The following is a 19546-nucleotide window of genomic DNA, read 5'->3' on the forward strand; positions in this document are numbered from 1 at the left end:
GTTGTCATATTTCAGGGCTTTAAAACATCACTATAGTGTCACTTTTCATCCCAGTAGGCAGTCCTTGATGGAGATGCAGAGCCGTCATGGGGCAAGAACAAGTGACCCTGACCAGCAGGCCTACCTCGCTCAGAGAGGTGAGTCCCGTGTGATTGTTGGTTTTCAGGGCTCCAGGGGATAACTATTCTATGAAGAGAACGCTTGAAGACAATTTCACTACATTCTACAAAATGAATTTCAGATCAGACTGTGAAAAATGTAGCACCCCGCAGTCTTATTTTCACAGTACCCTAATTCTCCATCCATTACAGACTGACTCCAGACACTAGATTCTCTTCGTGCTGGCAGTTAAGGCCTGGCATAGCCTAACTTTTAACCTTCTCCCCCTCGAATTCCCTACAGCTGTTAGCCAACAGAATCGCTCCCTGTTCCTTGAACTCGTCATAGGCTTGCATACCCGCATATACTTCCCTATGTGGCATCCTTCCCTCACACACGTCCCTGTCCCCCTCCTGTCTCTTTCCAGTGACCCCTACCCCGTCTGCAAAACCCATTTCAAATACTATCCCTGTGATTCTAGCAGAATGTCACCTCTCCCCCCTGAATTTCCAAAGTACTCTGTTCCTCTTATAGGACTCATCTGCTGTGTTATAATTATCGATGTGTTCTAAATATGCATCTAGGCGTTGTATTAAATAAGCTGTCCCAGAACTTGAATCTTCGCCCATTACTTGGTGTTATGCACATAATAATGTTAGCATTTACTGAGTTTACTGTGCGTAGACACTGTCCTGATCACTTCATACACGTTATTTCTTGTGATCCTCACAAAATTTCATGAGTTATATATTTTCACAGTTCTCCAGAAGACAAGGTTAAACAACCCAGGATCACAAGGTTAGTTAGGGGCTGAACTGGACACGGAAAACCCAAGATTATCTGACTCTTAACCACTACACGCTACCGCATGTAATAAGTTGTCATCTAATTATGTGCCACATCCAGATTTTAGTTGCCTGAGTGAAATCAGTCTTGACACTTACTAACAGTGCTGTGTTTATTACCTGGTTTTAATACACTGTAGTAATGTTTTGTAATGTATAATAAATCCCTGTGTTGTAGTACATCACTGAAAGGGAAGTAGTATCCTGGAGTCTAGATAAGAAAAAAAAAGAATTCAAAGGATTGAAGACTGACAGAGCTGCCACTAAAAAGAATCTGGGTTTAGGATGCCCTCCCAAATTTCACATAAAACTGGCTTTTTAACATTTTTTTAATGATGGACCAGTCTGAGTCCCTTCCATATACCAACTGATTACTGAAACATCACAGTGTCAGCAGCAGGAAGGAAGCAAGCAGGATGTATCGTCACCTGTTCAATCTTGGGGAAATTTCTCTGAGTATCCCTTTCGCCTTCCTTCTTCCCCTGTCCCCCCACCAAAGTTCTTTCATAGGAAAAAAATAAGTTAAAGTAATGTTAGGGGCACCTGGGTGGCTCTGTCGGTTAAGCCTCCGACTTCGGCTCAGGTCACGATCTCGTGGTTTGTGAATTTGAGCCCCGTGTCGGGCTCTGTGCTGACAGCTCCCAGCCTGGAGCCTGCTTCGGATTCTGTGTCTCCCCGTCTCTCGGCCCCTCCCCTGCTCATGCTCTGTCTCTCTCTGTCTCTCAATAATAAATAAATGTTAAAAAAAAATGTTTTTAAAGTAATGTTAGAGGTAGTAACTCAGGTTAAAAATCAACCGCATTCATTGGGCATACGTAGAGGTAGCACATAGACTGACATGAACACTAGCCTCAGGCACGTTGAGCGTTGTAGGGTAAAGCTGTGTTCTTCTGTCAAACCTGCGTCTACACTTGAGCACCACCAGACATTTTCTCTAACCTGATTTAAATATCCCAGGAACACCCATCTACCTCTGATATCAAAAGTGCGACATTGTCTTGGGTCCAAAAGGACAGTCTCTTGCGTCTGGATTTCTTAGAGGAAGATTTTCCTTGGTCATAATTAAATAAGGCAAATGCCTGTTTATGTTAAAAAAAAATAACAAAAACAGACATTCTTTGACTTACAATCCAAAACTCATCGCAAAGTACATGTTTGTTCATGATTTTCCTACTAAGCTTCTTGTCTTTCACAAAGTAATATTCCACAGACTGACTTCAGATTTTGATCTTAGTTTTTTAGCTTCGTAACAAAGCTGCCTTAGACAGTAGCCCCTGTTCACTCTTTCATCATTGTGGTCACCCGTGGCCAGCAAAGCATCTGCCCTGGTCTGGGACACTCAGCTGAGCACGAGGGAAGAAATAGGTACAGGCATGGTCAGGTCTGAAGCAGCTGATGGTCTGGTTGGAGAGACAGGATGTGCGCATAAGAAGATGGACTCATAAAACAAGATACGATTTAAGTAATAGAGATAATGCTACTTAAGGTCAGAGGGAAGGATGATCCCTGAGGGCCAGGGCAGCTGAGAAAGGCCTTGAAAAGGCCCGACTTTAAGCTTGACCTTAAAGCTAGGATTTCAGTCAGTACGGTATGAGAATAAAAGGTCAAAGACAAAGGAGTGTGATGGGTTAACAATGAAAAACAAAGTTTATTTTATAGCAAAGAGCAGGAAGGTAGAGGGAACCCGTTAACCACCTCATACGACGGCTCAAGTCTGAGTCTCGAAACCTAGACCAGGACGAAAGGAAAGGCAAAGATGGATGAAATAAAGTTTAAAATGAAGAATCAACAGTCCCCGATAAGTGGCCTATTGCCCTCCAGAGCAGGGTTTAGCAAACTGCAGCCCACACAAAAAGTTTACTGACTCCTGATCTAGGACCGTGAGATCACTAGAAAGATCCATGCTTCTAGAAATCACAGCTTGCGATCAGTATTTCTGTGCAATGGTGTTTTCTGAAGTTCACTGAACACAGACTGTCTACCATAGTCTCCATTATTCAATTCAAATAATTGAATTGAATTGAATTGAATTGAAGGTTAAAGGTTACCTCCATGATCAGCCTCCAAAGCAAACACTGGGCGCTGACTGCAAGTTCTGAGACCAAAATGGTTTGCACTGGTCCAGAAAGGTCAGACCAAGGAGATGCCCTGGTAGCCAAAAGTCGTTTCCAACATCGATTAGTTTGCATGTGGGACCTTCTTAGAGTCAAGGCTTATTTCAAGCATTCTTTAATTTAGACTTGAACCTTGGGCCAGCTCTAAAATTGGACAGAATGACACAACGCATACTTCCCTTCTTTCTCCCCACTCACTTTGCCTGGGCAGCCCTTACATATCCACAAAACTCCTCCCGGGTGCTGTGGGTCTCATGAGGCGGCCTTTCTGCACAGAGCAGTCTGAGCCTGGTGCCTTTCCCCTCCTCCCGCTAACCTGCCTCACGTGGCACAGTGTGGCCCTTCCCTCACACACACCCACTGTCGCTTTTCTCTCCTGAAGTCCCCTTCGTCTCTGTACCCCTCTCTTCTACCTCCCAGGTGCTCAGATGCATGGGCGGAATGAACATGGTTATTATCTCTGCTTCTGAGAGGGTTCATACTGTTCTAGGAAACCTCTCTGTGTGCCACTCGTTATTTTCTCCACCTTCTCTCCTCTTGAGCTCATATCCTTATGTATCTTGTTTCTTCTCTCAAATATTCCTGTTTGTATTAGAACTTGTCTTGTTCTGTACCTAGAACTGAAACCACGTATTTTCACATACTAAAAACCTGGACTAGAGCCCAAAACCTACAGCAGTAGGATAGCAGGTACCATGTGGGCACATTTTCTGTGTGTGTGTAGCTTTCTTAAGTTAAAGACCCCCCAAAAAACCTGTATTCCCTCCCCATTGGGTACCAATTGCCAAGTTTAATGGATGTTAAAATTAATTGTCTGTTATTAAAGTCAAACAAACAAAGCCACTTGCAACATGGAAGAAATGGAATAGCGTTTCATTCAATGCTTGTTCTCAGGAGATGAGGATACCAACTGGAGGCAGCAGCAACAGCGGAATATTCCAATTCATTCGTGCCCCAAATGTGGAGAAGTTCTGCCTGACATAGACACGCTACAGATCCATGTTATGGACTGCATCATTTAAGTGTTCACACCCCACTTCCCCCAAACTGTTGGTAAATATCAGATTTTTTCCTCCAAGAGTTGTGCTTCTGTGTTATTTGTTTTCACGCAGACATTTTGCCTCATTATGCTTATTTTAGGAGGAAGAAAATCAATATGCCCTAAGTACATTTTTTTGTGGATTTCCTTAGAATCCTTAACGTGCCACTCTTCTGATAGATTCTTTATTTTTGAGGGGGTTCCATGTATGTGAGCTGAACTGTTCATGCAGTTAATAAGTGTGTGACATCATGGGACAGGGTAAATATAACCAATGGAAGAGGCCTCACAGATGAACATTGAGAACATTTTAAGGAGGCGGGAAAAATGAAGAGGCTACAGATTTAATCAAGAAAAGTCATCTTTGGAGGTTTTTTAAAATAAATTGTTATTTTTCTTGATTTAAGACACATTTATATGGGGTTGTGTGTATGTTGTAGTTTTATTGCAGCCACAGTAATTGTACCAAAGGTGATATGGCTGTTTTCATATGAGCACTGTGGGCTCTTACTTGATCATCCAGACAAGTGACAATATATCGGTATATGTGAGATACATACATCAGGTTCACTGGTTTCATTGTGCTGCAGGTATATGGATGTGTACAGTAGTTTATTAATTTCTAAAATAGAACAGCTGTCTTTTGATTTTCCTGGATCAAGCTGTATACTCATTATCACAAAAATAGGTATTGTAAAATACAATTTTGCTTTTGAATCTTTCACATCGTTCATATATGATTGGCCAATTTCATAGGCTGTATTTTTCCATATTCAGCTTCATAGAGGCTTAATACTTATTCATATCTGTTTTGCTAAGTCTATGAATATATACAAATCCCTTTACTAGAGGCTAGTATTTGTTGTTTGAATTAAAAATTATTCTTGCTAAGGAGGTGAAAAAATAGAGATTTGCCATATTTTGTAAATCTACAGTTTACTGAGATTAGCTAATACTGGGCCAGTCATAAAAGTAAACAGTGTCCTTGTGTGTCTATATCCTGGAACGTTTAGAAGAAAATTAGGCAAACTTGATTTAATACACACACACACACGTGTGTGTGTGTGTGTGTGTGTGTGTGTGTGTGTGTGTGTGTACATCTGTGTTTTTTAAACCAGGAATCAAAACTGCTAATTCTGTCTTCATGCCAAGAGACCACACTGCACAGATTCACTAATAACTGAGATTCCCCCATGTCAGTCCACAGAGAATGCTTCTTAAAGACATTTCTAAAATAACCATGAAATTCTCATTTTTAATTTCTTATTTATCGTTTCTAGTTTAAACTTTTTTCCTTACTATTTTGTATTAGAGGAAATAGATTTCAACAGTATCTTAAATAGAAAAGCAACCCAAATGGTTTCACATTTAAGTTAAGAGACTATCCTTTTATGTTGTTCAAGTAAACATATTAAGCTGATCCCAACCCTGAAGTAACAGTGTGAGTGGGCTTATTAAGCCTGTGATCAAATTGTCTGCTGGATAATTAAAAGGATTGCAAAAGAAGGCTAGTTCAAAAAATCACCTTAAATTAAAGCTCCTCTACTGAGGGAATCAAACAGTTTGGTAAACAGTTTGTAAACTCTGTTCATGCCTTCTCTAAATAATTAGTCTCTTCAGAGGCCTGGTTCCATGTAACCAGGTAATGACACCTCATCAGAATGTTGGCCCCTCTTCTGGGGCCAGCTCTACCGTGTTCTCGAAGTGTGGCTGACTGGGAGCAATAGAAAAATGGAAACTGGAAAGAGATAGGAACGAGCCAATGAAAATTTTATACCTAACTAATTTCATAATATTGATCCTTCAAATATTGTATTTTAAAGTCATTTTGATCTAGTCTGGCCTATAAGGAGCTTAAAAGTCATCACTTCCATCCTTGTAACAAGAAAAAGACTGGACAAACTCAAAATCATCAACTCTCTTTAAATCCCTCAGAGAACTGAAGTCACAGGGCAAACCACTGCCCAGAAATTAGAGAGACAGTCAGGTACAAAGAGTCTCAGATTTTACTAGATCAGGGTCTCAGGAGCAGAAAGCACTCAGTCAGCATCTGAGTAGGAGAACCTAAACTAATTGAAGAATTGCCAAAGGCTTGGTGTGGACAAACTTGAGAATTAAAAACGCTAGCAGGAGTCCATTCTTAAGAGGCCCCCACACTTGTGTGAGTTTTAGCTCCAGGAGCCCTAGGAGCTCCTCATAGTGAATATTTCTGAAAATTCTCCCCTGCTTTTTAGCAGGAGGAGGGGGAAAGTAGCCATTTTGAAATACACCGCGCTCTCTGTTCTTCTTAGGAAGGCCTTCCCTCAGGGGAAACTGTTTTACCAGAGTCTAACCTTGCTGGGATATTATCAGAGCCTCACTGACCTGGGGGAAAGGAAATACCCAACTCCAGCCCCCTCTGCTTTTACTCCCCTCACCTAAAGAGGAGAAAAAAGTCTGAGAAGCACTTGTAAAGGTCACCCCCTAGAGGCAGAGCTCAGTAAAAGACCGAAACCTTATCACAGGACTGCGGAACTCTTCTCCCCCACACATACCTTACCACATCAACAAGGTGCCTGCATAATAACGAGATTACAGCTGGAAGAACTCATATTTGGCTTTACTTAAGAAAAAGTATATAGGGAAATCCGAAGACAACAAAGGAGACAAAACAAGAACAGCAGAGGAAATTTCAGCCTGTGACATCTACAGCTGCAGCAGGCAGTAAACACAGTCCAGCTCTTAGCCAGGTAAACATAAAACCTCACACTATAGACTCACTTACCTCAGTTCCTTTTACTTGCTACATCACTTCCATTTTTCAACAAGAAATTATACTGCATACTAAAAAACAAAACACAGTTTGAAAAGATGGAACAAGCATCAGAACCGGACTCAGATATGATGATTATAAGATTGGAAATTGAAAACAACTATGATTACTACCCTAAAGGCTCTAATGAAAAGAGTGACAGCATGTAGGAACAGAGGGGTACTATAAGCCGAGAGATGGAAACCCTAAGAAAAAATCAAATGGAAATACTAGAAATCAAAGAAACTGTAACAGAAATGAAGAATTCCTTTGATGGGCTCATCAATAGACTGAACATGGCTGAGAAAAAAAAAATCTGTGTACTTGAAGCAATGTCAACAGAAACTTTCAAAACTGAAATGCAAAGAGAAAAAAGAATGCAAAACAACAGAATATCTGAGAACTGTGGGGAAAAATTTTTAAATGTAATATATGTGCAATGAGAATATCAGAATGAAAAGAAAGAAGCTGGGTGAAGTAATCATGGCTGAGAATTTTGAAGAATTGATGACACAAAACTACAGATCATGAAGATCAGAGATCATCAAGCAGGTTAAATGCCAGAAAAGAATCTTCACCTAGGTATACCATATTCAAATTACAGAAAATCAAAGGCAAAGAGAAAATCTTGAAAGAAGCCAGAAAGAAAGAAAATCTTATCTGTAGAGGAACTAGGATAAGAAATATATCAGACCTTTAGAAACCATGAAAGCAGGAAGAAAGGAGTGAAATATTTCGAATGTTGAGAGAGAAAACCCACCAACATATAGTTCTGTGTCCATGGAAATTTTCTTCAAAAGTGAAGGAGAAATAGACTTTCATAATAGACAAAAGTTTATGGAATTTGTTGCCAATTTATGCTTCATAAGAAATGTTAAACGTTCTGCAGAGAAAATGAAAGTCACATGGGTCAGAAACTGAGGTCTATGTAAAGAAAGGACAATCATTAGAGAAACAATAAATGAAGATAAAATCTTTTGTTTCCTGTATTCTTAATTGATCTAACAGATTAAGTTTGTTCAAAATAAAAGTAGCCACGTGTATTCAGTGATTATAGCTAATGGATCAATGAAATGAATAACAGCAATGTTATAAGGGATGGGAGCAGGGGAAGTGGGATACTCTGTTACAAAGTATTTCCACTCCCCATGAAGTGTTACAGTGTTCCATGAAAGCGCACTTGGATTAGTAGTTAATGTACATTGCAAACTCCAGTGCAACCACTGAAAAAAAAAATATTAAAGAAGTATAATTGATACACTAAGAAAGGAGAGAAATGGAGTAACATAAAATGTTAAGTTAAAAGCAGAAAATCCAGAAATAGAGTGAAAGACAATAGAAGAAACAAAAAACAAGGGTAAGAATAGAAAACAGTAACAAATATGGTAGATATTAATCCAGTTATAGCAATACTCACTTTAGACATCCTCTAATATATACTCTAAATATACCAATGAAAAGACAGAAATTGTCAGGGTGGATTAAAAAAAACAAAAACAAAAACAAGATTCACCTATATGCTGTCTATAAGAAACCCACTTTAAATATAAAGACACATATAGATTAAAAATAAAGAGAAGGAGAAAGAAATAGTATGCTAACACTAATTAAAAGAAAGTGGGATAACTGTTAATTTAAAGAAGTCTTCAAAGCAAGGAGAGTTGTCAGGGATAAAAAAGGGACATTACAAAATGATAACGAGGTCAATTCTCTAAGAAACATAACAATCCTTAACATATATGCACCTAACAACAGAGCACCATAATACATAAGGCAAAAAGTGATAGAAGTGCAAGGAAAAAAAATAGATGAATAGTTAAAGAATTCAAAATCTGTCCATCAGCAATTAATAGACCCACTGCAGAATATGCATTTTTCTCAAGTTCATGGAGAACATTCACCATGATAGACCACATTCTGAACCATAAAACACAGTTTAACAAATTGAAAACAACAAAAATTATACACAGTATGCTCTCATACTACAATGAAATTAAACTGGAAATCAAAAACAGAAAGATAACTAGAAACCCTCAAAGAATATTTGGAGATTAAACACACTTGTAAATAATACATGGGCCAAGGAATACTCAAGAGAGCTTTAAATACACTTTAAACTAAATGAAATGAAAATATAACACAAAGTTTGTGGAATGAAGTGAAAGCCATGCTTAGCAGGAAGTGTACAGCATTGAATGAAAGATCTAAAATCAATAATCAAAGCTTCCACAGTAAAAAAACTAGAAAAGGAATGGCAAATTAAACACAAAAGAAGCAGAAGAAAATAAATAATAAAAATGAGAACATAAATCAATGAAATTCAAACCAGGAAATCAACAGAGAAAATTAATGAAACTGAAAGGTGGTTCTTTGAAATGATCAACAAAATCAACAAAAAGCCTCTAGCTAGTTAAGAAAACAGAAGACACAAATTACCAATATCAGTATAACAGCAATGAGCAGTTGGAACTTTAAAAACATAAATAACACTTATGTTAGTACAAAAAAATTAAATACTTAGGTATAAATCTAATAAAATATGTATAAGATCTGATGAAAGAAATCAAAGAACTAAATAAATGGAGAGATCATGTTCATGTATTGTCAAGATGTCATTTTTTCCCAACTTGATCTACAGATTCAATACAATCCCAATTAAAATCCCAAGAAGTTATTTTGTGGTTATTGAAAAAGTGATTCTAAAAGTCTATATGGAGACACAAGAGGCCCAGAATAGCCAACATAATACTGAAGAAGAACAAAGTTGGAGGACAGTTATTACCCACCTTTAAGACTTACTCTCAAGCTACAGGAATCAAGATTGTGGTATTGGTGAAAGAATAAACAATTATATCAGTGGAACAGAATAGACAGCCCAGAAATAGACCCAGATAGTCAACTGGTCTTTGATAAAGGAAAAAAGGCAATTCAATGGAGAAAGGATAGTATTTTTAACAAGTGATGCTGGAACAAAAAGTGGACATCCACATGCAACAAAATGAATCTAGACACAGACCTTAAACCTTTCACAAAAATTAAGCCACAGACTGGAAGTAAATCTTTACAAAACATATCTGCAAAATGACTGATACCAAAATATACAAAGAATTTTTAAAACTTAACAATAAGAAAGCAACTAAATTTAAAAATGGGCAAAAGATAACAGATACCTCCTCAAAGAAGATGTACGGTTGGTAAATAAACACATTAAAAGATGCTCAACGTGTCATTAGGGAATTGCAAATTTAAACAGTAAGACACTACCACACACTTATTAAAATGGCTAAAATCCAAAACACTGACAATACCAAATGCTGGAGAAGATGTGGAATAACAGGAACTCATTCATTGGTGGTGGAAATGCAGAATGGTACTTTGGGAAGGCAGCTGGGCGGTTTCTTGCAAAACAAAACAGCTGGGCGGTTTCTTGTACAATCCTTGGTATCTATCCAAATGAATTGAAAACTTATGTCGACACAAAACCTGTGCATGAATGTTTATGATAGCTTTATTTGTAATTGCCCAAACTTGGAAGCAACCCAGATTTTCATCAATAGATAATTGCATAAATATGTATGGTACATCCATACAATGGACTGTGATTCAGCACTAAAAAGAATTAAGTTATCAAACTGCAAAAAGACACGGAGGAACTTGAAATGCATATTGCTAAATGAAAGAAGCCAGTCTGAAAAGCCTACGTGCTACATGATTTGAACTGTATGATACTCTAGAAAAGTTACAACTATGGAGACAAAATACTGGTTGCCAGGGATTAGGTGGAGGAAGGGATGAATAGATGAGAGCACACAGGATTTTTAGGGCAGTGAAACTATTCTGCATGATACCATGATGGTGGATAAATTTGTCAAAATCCATTGTATGACATAAAAGTTAACCCTAATGTAAACTGTGGACTTTAGTTTAAAATAACGTATCGGAGCGCCTGGGTGGCTCAGTCGGTTGAGTGTCCGACTTCGGCTCAGGTCATGATCTCACGGTTCATGGGTTCAAGCCCTACATCAGGCTCTGTGCTGACAGCTCAGAGCCTGGAACCTGCTTCGGATTCTGTGTCTCCCTCTCTCTCTCTGTCCCTCCCCCACTTGCGCTCTGTCTCTGTCTGTCTCTCTCAAAAAGAAACATAAAAAAATTAAAAAAAAAACAATGTACCAATATTGGCTTATCAATTGTAACAAATGTCCCATACTAGTGCAAGATGTTAATAATAGGAGAAATTGTGTGTGGAAGGGGCTTTATGGGAACTTTTTTCTTTGCACTCAATTTTTCTGTAATCCTAAACCTGTTCTAAAAAAATAAAGTCCATTATTTCCTAAAAAATGAAAAAATTAACTTTGAGAAGATTATTTAATATGAACCTAAAATGTATTGTGTGTGTCATAAAATCAAGATTCTTGTGAAGATTGGTTAACACTTCCATTTGACCCATAATGAAAGGGGTAACTTGGAATTGCTTTCAATGAAATAAATGTATTTTGCCATCATTAATTCAATGGAGGAAAGCTGATACAACAGCCAGTTGCAGCTTTTAAGTGTAACAGGACTCAAGTATATGAACCAATATTCAAATGTCTTAGTAGAGCAATGGAAGATACCAAAACTGCTTTGCTATGAAAAGCAAATAAAACATAGAAATAATTTTACAGTCTGTTGAATCCTTTGATTTACATCATTCGTCATTTTAAAAATTACTGAGATAACATTACATACTCTCGTTATAAATCTGTTAGTCATCGGTGAGTAATTTAAGTGGTATTTTTTTCTGGCCAAGTAATTGCAAAGATGCAAAATGTAATACAAAAATTTTTTATTCAGGGGCGCTTGGGTGGCTCAGCCAGTTAAGTGACTGACTCTTGATTTCAGCTTAGGTCATCATCTCACGGTTTATGAGTTCAAGCCCCACACTGGGCTCTGCCCTGGCAGCATGGAGCCTGTTTGAGGTTCTTTCTCGCTCTCTCTCAAAATAAATATTTAAAAAAATTTTTTTAAACAAAAAACAAAAAGTACTCAGAAACTCTCAATAGGCTGATGGATTTATGTAGCAATGTTGGCTTTTAAATATAAGGAGTCATAATTACAGGTAAAATTTATTTTACAAATATATGTATCATATGTTGTTGTTGTTGTTGTTTGCTGGGTTATAAACCCAGCAAAATCAAGGAAAAAAATGTGTTCAACAATCTTATGAATTAATTAAAACCAGCAAGGCTGGTTTGAGTAGTGTTTAAAGTAACCTCTAGGTTATTTGAAAAGCAATAGACATTTATTTGCATAACAGAGACAGTAACCTGTTAACAAAATCAAGGAGGTGGGGTTCCCTCTTTCTCTAAGTAGAGGGTTCCCTCTGAGCAAGGATCACATTTTTCTCAGTACAGAATCTTTGTCCAGACAAATTCCAGTTTGGGATAAGACTTAGAGAGTTCTGCATGTATAGCAAGGAAGATACGAAGGCAAATGTAAACAGACGTCGGCAGGAGGGAAATGGTGCTGGAGGGGCTTTAGAAACGGACTATTACTCTCAGTTAGAAGGTCTGATTTTCTGATTTTGAAGAGCACTGCCTGCCAGGCCTCAGGATGGAGGAGGTGATTTAATGGTCTGGTGCATAACCAGGTAGACATACTCGAGGATATTGGCTTTTACCATCTCTGTTTTGGAGAACTCATGTGTACTCACCAAACCACACCCCAGACCTACATGAAGCCCTGCATGTCCCACTGGCTTCGGTCACAGGGCCAAAGGCACCTGCTGAAATCTACACCATTGCCTCAGACTGAGCTCGCCATCTCCCCACTGTCCACGGCAACCTCCTCCTGGGCACTCCAGTCCCTTCCCATAATTCTGCCAGGTGCCCAAGTGATGCCAACCTGGCCATCGTCCTGTCCTTTTCCTGCAAAAAGTAACTTTCTTTGGCCAGTTACCAAAGCAGAGAGGGTTTCCTTCATAATGTCTTTCCCACTGGCCTCTTCCCTTGAACTCCCAAAGTCTGGGACTGTCACGATCTTTGGCCAGGCTTCTCTACCTCCACTTTCTGGTATATTCAGTTCCTGAGCCCCTGTCTTTTAGCTTACTGTCCCTAAGCAGCATTTAGAAAAGTAGCAAGAATAGAAGTTAATACACTTTTATTTAATTTTTTAAAGTTTATTTATTTATTTTGAGAGAGAGAGTGAGAGAGAGCAGGGGGAGGGGCAGAGAGAAAGAGAGAGAATCCCAAGCAACGGAGGGCTCAAACTCATACCTGCGCTGAAACCAAGAGTCAGATGCTTAACTGATTGAGCCACCCAGGCACCCTGGGGTTAATACACATTTATGTTTACATATGCTGGACACACTATGGTGTTTTCAAGCTTTTGTCATTAATCCTCACAATGCCCTATGAAATAACTGTCAGTATCCCTGTTTGGCACATGAGTAAGTGGGGGCACTGTGAGGTTAAGTAATTTACCCGAGGTTGCACAGTTAGCATGGGGCAGGAGGTTAAAAACCATGCAGTCTTAATTCACTCGAGTCTAAGCACTAGGCCACTCCTTTCCTCGTTACATCTACCTGCTTCCCGCACCTGCTCACAAACTCACTGCCCATAGAATATCGCTCTTGACCTGTTCATCTTCCACATGATTTGTTTGATCTGCTTCTTTTAATGTTTTGACCCCATCTGTCTGTTCCCTCCTGTCCAGCAAGATTGGTGCTCGTTGGTCGTCACCTTATGTCATTTATATTTTATACATATGTCACATCTCCCAACTTGGAGTGTAAATTCCTAGAATATGGGCCACATCTCTGCCCAACATCACGTACACTTGAGGCAGTAAGTGATTATGGCTGATAACCAGTGTGTGAAAATGTCCTGGAAATCCTCATTTGATCCTTCCTAAAATAGCCTCTATTCCACGTTCTGCCAATATCAGCACTTTCCAGAGGAAGAAACTCGCCCTCAAATGCTAAATGATTGGTTAAGGAGCAAATACTCCACTCGATTTTTTTTTTCTTTCTGTAACATTTATTGTGTGCCGGCCACCAGCAGCAGGAGGGAAGACAGAGAAGAGATAGAAAGATGAACAAGACACAGTTCCCTTGTCTCCAGATGCTGACATCATGGTGAGAAGAAGCAGAAGAGGTCCACGATTAGGATGCAGTGTGGAAAGTTCTATGTACCCTCCTACTCCTGAGTTCTAGGAAGCATTGAGTAGCAATGCTTAGTCCAAAGGGCCAGAGAAGATTCCCAAAGGAGGTGATGCCTGCATTGAGGTTGGTTGGATAAGTAGGAGCTGATTCAGTGTTTGAGGCTTTGGAAGCAGAGAGGTCTGCATGTACAAAGGCTCTGAGGCATGCCAGAGCCCGGAATATTTAGGAAGAGGAAGTTGCAGGTCAGCGTGGCTGGAAGAAAGACTGATCCCATGGAGAAAGAAAAGAGCTGAGGGTAGTGGAAAAGTAGGCAGGACTCAGGTCTGTAAGTCAAGTCCTTGAATGGCAAGAAGTTTGGAATTACAGGAACTGAGGAGCTGTTGATGAATTTTGTTCAGGGAACATCCAGGCCAAGATGATGTTGTAATTGGGAGCAATAAGGGAAATGGATTGGAGGTGAGTGAGATCAGATAGGGACTAGTTAGAAGTAAAAAACAGAGAGGTGACCAGGGGTCAGGGAGGGTCACAGAAGTGAAGATGGAGAAGAGGGGGTGGGCTCAGGAGATGTGAGAGATGATCTGGAAGACGGGGTGAGTGGACACAGAGAATGGGCACCTCCGGCAGGGGTGATGAGGGAGGTACTTAGCCATAGGGCCCAATGGCATTCTGGGGGAGGAGGCTGGAGCCTGCTAACTTCTCCCTCTACTTTTCCCTTTCTTGTTTTGTGATATGTTTTAGAGGCTCACCCATGATTCTGGTGCCCTCTAAAGTTTTAGAACCACTGCTATAGAAAGACGCAGTGGCCACATGAGACCGGACACGGAACGGTGGGTCCCACCCTCAGGGTTTCTGACTCAGTAGGTCTGGCGCGGAGGGTGAACGTGTGATTTCTCACAGGTTCCCCGGTGCTGCTGAAGCTGCTGCTCTGGGGACGAGATTTTGAGAACCCCTGCTGTATCACATTGATATTTGCCATTTCCCTTCTTAAAACTGCTCCCTTGGCATCCTGTGCCATCTTTTTCTTACAGGCCCACCCCTTACACTGGGGCGAGAATACAGAGATCCTGTGTGTGAAGTTTTAAAGTTTAGAGATCAAGCTACCAGTCTCCTCAGAGTTTCCCGCAGAAACATGGCATCTTGAGAAGTGGGCCCAGCCCTGTAAACCCTGCTTCTCCTCCCACGTAGACTCCGTTCTGTGCGGCACCTGGGCGCCACCTCTCTCCAAGTGTGCGGACACCCCTGCCTGCTATTCAAGCCCCTCTACCTGCCCAACCACCACCAAAGAGCTACCCCGTAGACAGAGGGATCCGCCCTCAAAGGACAACCTGGGGAAGAGGCCACGCGGGACCTCAAAGCCGCCTCAGTGCAATCCCAGGGTCCCAGGACCTAGAGCTTTGGCTCCAGGAGTTGCCCAGGATTTGGGTGAGCCTCACCCTGTGGGGAGGGACACAGCCAGAGGACGACCGGCACAGGGACACGAGGAGATCAGGCCCAGACTCAGGGCCAAGAGTGACACTGCTTTCCTGACCACACTCCAGCCGCACCTGCCCACCTTCTCTCATTGGCTCAGAAGTCTGTGCCCCCAGGGCGCTGGCCTCCTACACCGGAGGTTCTTTATCTGAAGGGGTGTCGTTGGGAAGACGTGTGAATCCCCTCAGAAGGTATACAAAATCTCGAATGTACGTGTGTCCATTTTCCTTGGGGGAAAAAAGAAACCATTTTCATTCTGTTCTCAAAGGGGTCGGTGATCACGCTTTGCCAGAAGGGTAAGAGCCTGCGGTACAGACCTCTCCTTTGAATCCCAGATCTGCAGATGAAGCTTTTCTAAATCAGCGTCTTTCATACCTTGTTCTGAAAGCGAAAACCAAGTCTGTCTTCTCCCCTAAACCTGTTCTGTGCTGCCCGTGTTCTCTACTTCAGTGCATTGCCTCAGAAAAACACCCTGAACTCCTTTCTGTGTCTTCTGCCTCCCTCCCTTCCACCAGTGGGTCCAGAATCTACTCTAATTCTTTCTCTTTTAAAAAAAAATTTTTTTAACGTTTATTTATTTTTGAGACAGAGAGAGACAGAGCATGAACAGGGGAGGGGCAGAGAGAGAGGGAGACACAGAATCTGGAACGGGCTCCAGGCTCTGAGCTGTCAGCACAGAGCCCGACGCGGGGCTCGAACTCACAGACCGTGAGATCATGACCTGAGCTGAAGTGGGACGCTTAACCGACTGAGCCACCCAGGCACCCGTCTAGTTCTTTCTCAAAATCACCGCTGTGCTAATTCCAGTAATAGTTTCTTGATCCCTCGTTGGACGAAAATTTGAGGGCTTAGACCAGTATCGTTTTCTACTTCTTGGCACGGCTTTGGGTGCACAGTGGACCTGGAAAGTCAAGTTGAAGAAAAGAACTTTGGAAAACAAATCAGAATTGGTCCAAGAATGTCCGTGTCATGGCTAATAAGTCTATGACGAACCTTTGCAATTAGATGTAGTGATGCATTTAAAAGTTCCTTTTGTCAGTTTGATTACAATGGTGCTAACATTACTGTGAATTTTTCAACACTAGCAGCTCTCAAAAGTGGTATTATTTCCATTCCTGGGTCAGTATAATAAGCTCAGATAATAAGGAGCATTAATACTTCATTAGGACACACCCAAAAAATCAATGTAGATGGTATCTGGGCTGTTTATTTTCATCATCCTAAAGCTGATTTTAGTTTTTATGAAAACGAAGGCAAACACAATGGATAGAGAGATACCATCTTATATGAAATAATTGGCGCGGGGTGGGAGGGTGGGAATACAGGGCCTGAAGAGTGCCTGTGAGAGGGGGGAAAAGACTTAAAATGGTCATTTGCTCCATCAAAAACTCTTCTGCTTTGAATTCTTTTAAATTATGTATAAGCTAAATAGAATTGTGCATTTAGAAAGGGCAGTTCTCAGAATTATGTACAAACACCATTTTTAGAATGTAAATTCCCCCCCCCCCCCAAAATCTGAATTTTACTAAAAAATGTTCTGTGAAAAATACGACCTCCTAACAAGTTAGTCCGACACAAGTTACAATTCTCCAATTCTCTGGATCACGAAATCTTCTGGAAAATGTCGTTTCCACTGCCTCAAAGAATGTCCCCTAGCCTTTAGGTCTCATTTCACAGATGGTGAAGCAGAAGCCCAAAGGGAGAAGTTAGTTCCCCAAGGTCAGATAGAGTTCAAAGCGAACCAGAGTTTTGATTTTGAGTCCAGTCATCTCAGTGGAACACAAGGGGTTGTTAAATAATCATCCAGCACGTTCGGTCAGACTTCTCTAGGATCAGTCCCACCACAGGACATTTGTGAGGGTAGGAGAAACGTTTGCAATGTGCTTCCGGTTTAAGCGTTTCTGTGCAGGCCTCTCGGCCTCAAGCGTTACCTTCCCCCTGGCTTCGTAGAAAGGAGTGGATGACAGTCCGGGAGAGTGTCTGGAATTCAGTTCCGACCTCCTGTAAAAATATCCTCCAGGAACACTTAAACTTCCAAGCGCTGGGAGGCACCACAACACCACTTTATCTAAAGGAGCGCAGGACGTCACCGACCGGAAGTCTTCTTGCCCCCAACAAAGAGGGCGCCCGGTCACGTGAGCCAATCAGATCGCTCTATGCAAGATGGGCCTTTTACCATCTCTGCCAGATAGTCGTCGCCAAGAAAGCTGACGTAGCCAATCAGCGCGGCCCTAAGTCGGCGTGCGTCTGGCGTCAGACGGGGGGGTGGGGCCAAGTTGGAATTTTGGCGGGTCTGGCTGTAGGTCTGGAAGGGGTGCCGAGTAGGGTAAGCAGCTGGGGTCTGGGTGTGTGGGTGGTCCCCCGGGGGTGAGGTAGGGGGCCCGCCACGCGGGTCTGCGGGAGAGTTTGGAGAGCGCTGAGGCCGAGAAGCGCGGAGCCCGAGGCGGTCAGGTGGGGGAGAACTGGAATCGGGCGAGCGCGGTGTCCGCGCGGCCGGGTGGGCTCTGGGTGCCGAGCGACCGAAAGGTAGGGGCGCCTTAAAGGCACCAAGGAGGTACCAGGCGTCGGGCCATCCTCTCTGCTTAAGGGACCAGGTTTGGGTTCTTTCTCAAGTAACCTTTTAAAATGCATGCCGTGGAGACTTTTATTTTTTTCATTTTTTGTTTTCAATTCGTGATTTGCTTGAAGTTATTGAGTGTGTGCCATGTGCAGGCCTCCAAACACACATTACTTATCCCCGCGTGAAGCTTAGAATCTAAAAAGAATAACAGATAACACGCACACCACAGTGGAAAGTGCAGTGAAGTCACGAAAAGGATGAGGTTTGGGCGGGCGCCGCGGAGCCGGTCAGATAGGGTGGTCTGGAAGGCTCGGAACACTCCATGCTTAAGGGGAAACTGAAGAGTGAGAAGGAGCTAGGGGAGCACTTTCCAAAGAGCGTGAGGCCTGAGAGCACTCTCTGTGTTCAAGAAGTTGTAGGCAGGCTAGTCTGAGTAGAAGTAGGCAAGAGAGAGAGTATCCACTTAACTCACAGACTTTTGAATTTTGTTCTGATGGTAATGAAAAATCGTTAAAGAATTTTAGTTAAGAGAATACTACCATCTGGTTTATATTCCTCAGAGATTACTAAGGAAAGAAAAGACTACTGTGGCTGCTGTATGGAAATGAGATTACAGACAGACAGAGACCGATACAGGAAGCTCATGGTTCAGACAAAAGACTGAGCACTGTTTTGGAGATAGAACCGATAGTTGTTGGGAGGTCCTGGATGTGAGGGTGAGGTAGAGTATGAAGGGGGGGGGGGGAGTGGGGAGGGCGGTTGGTTATAGAGGTGAGTGAGACCGTTTGCTACCCCTCAACAAGCTTACAATCCAGCAGATTTCCCAGGAGACAACACAGTGGGGAGCACACAATAGGTCCATGGAAGTATTTGTCGAATAAATAAAAAGAAAGCATCATAATTAATACTTGACCTTGCACTTCCCAAAGCCAGCTATAGAAGCTCATATTCATTGAATAAGAGCCTAGACAAAATCTGTTGAGCTTTTTTCTTGCAGTCACTAAAATCATTTAAAGGAAAAAAAGGAAAGTGCACACAATAATGTGAATTTACCCTAATTAGCTCTGCCACCTCTGCGTTTTGCTAAGTAGTATTGAATTGAAATCCTGATGTGACGAAGGTTGCAACTAAGTAGAGCCACACACTAGATTGCTGTGGATAAGGGAGCCATCAAATGTGTCACAGTAAATAACATGGGATAATAGCCCTAATATTTACGCCATTCTCAATAATACTTGTTCACAGTCGGTCTCATCCATGTGCTCTAGTACCCAGCAAACTGCTCCATAGCTCAACTGAGTTTCTACACCATAGTTTGAAAACAAGATAAAAGGAGTGGTGGGGGTGGAGGGGAGAAATAGATTTTGGACGAATCCTCAGCTTCAAGCCCGTAGGATTTGTGAGATCCCTGATTCTTTATATATGGGATGTGAGAAAGCGAGAACAATCAAGGGTGACTTTTCTAATGTTGATTTCATAGCCGAGAT

The 19546-nt window shown here is 41.5% G+C and overlaps 1 protein-coding gene across 4 annotated transcripts in view; it reads left to right on the top strand.

Annotated features, from left to right (window-relative positions):
- Nucleotides 1-4138, top strand: part of OPTN (optineurin) — a 39070-nt gene extending 34932 nt beyond the window's left edge. For 2 of the 4 annotated variants that reach the window (XM_030321118.2, XM_030321122.1), the window contains exons 13-14: nt 55-137; nt 3953-4138. In XM_030321118.2, the coding sequence (XP_030176978.1) occupies nt 55-137; nt 3953-4080 (211 nt within the window). In that variant the 3' untranslated portion in view covers nt 4081-4138. The remainder of the gene's footprint in view (nt 1-54; nt 138-3952) is intronic. The other 2 variants (XM_030321119.2, XM_030321120.1) reach the window with 2 other exon arrangements.
- The last annotated feature ends 15408 nt before the right edge of the window (nt 4139-19546 follow it).

Source organism: Lynx canadensis, chromosome B4 (assembly GCF_007474595.2).
Source record: "Lynx canadensis isolate LIC74 chromosome B4, mLynCan4.pri.v2, whole genome shotgun sequence".
Taxonomy (NCBI): Eukaryota; Metazoa; Chordata; class Mammalia; order Carnivora; family Felidae; genus Lynx; species Lynx canadensis.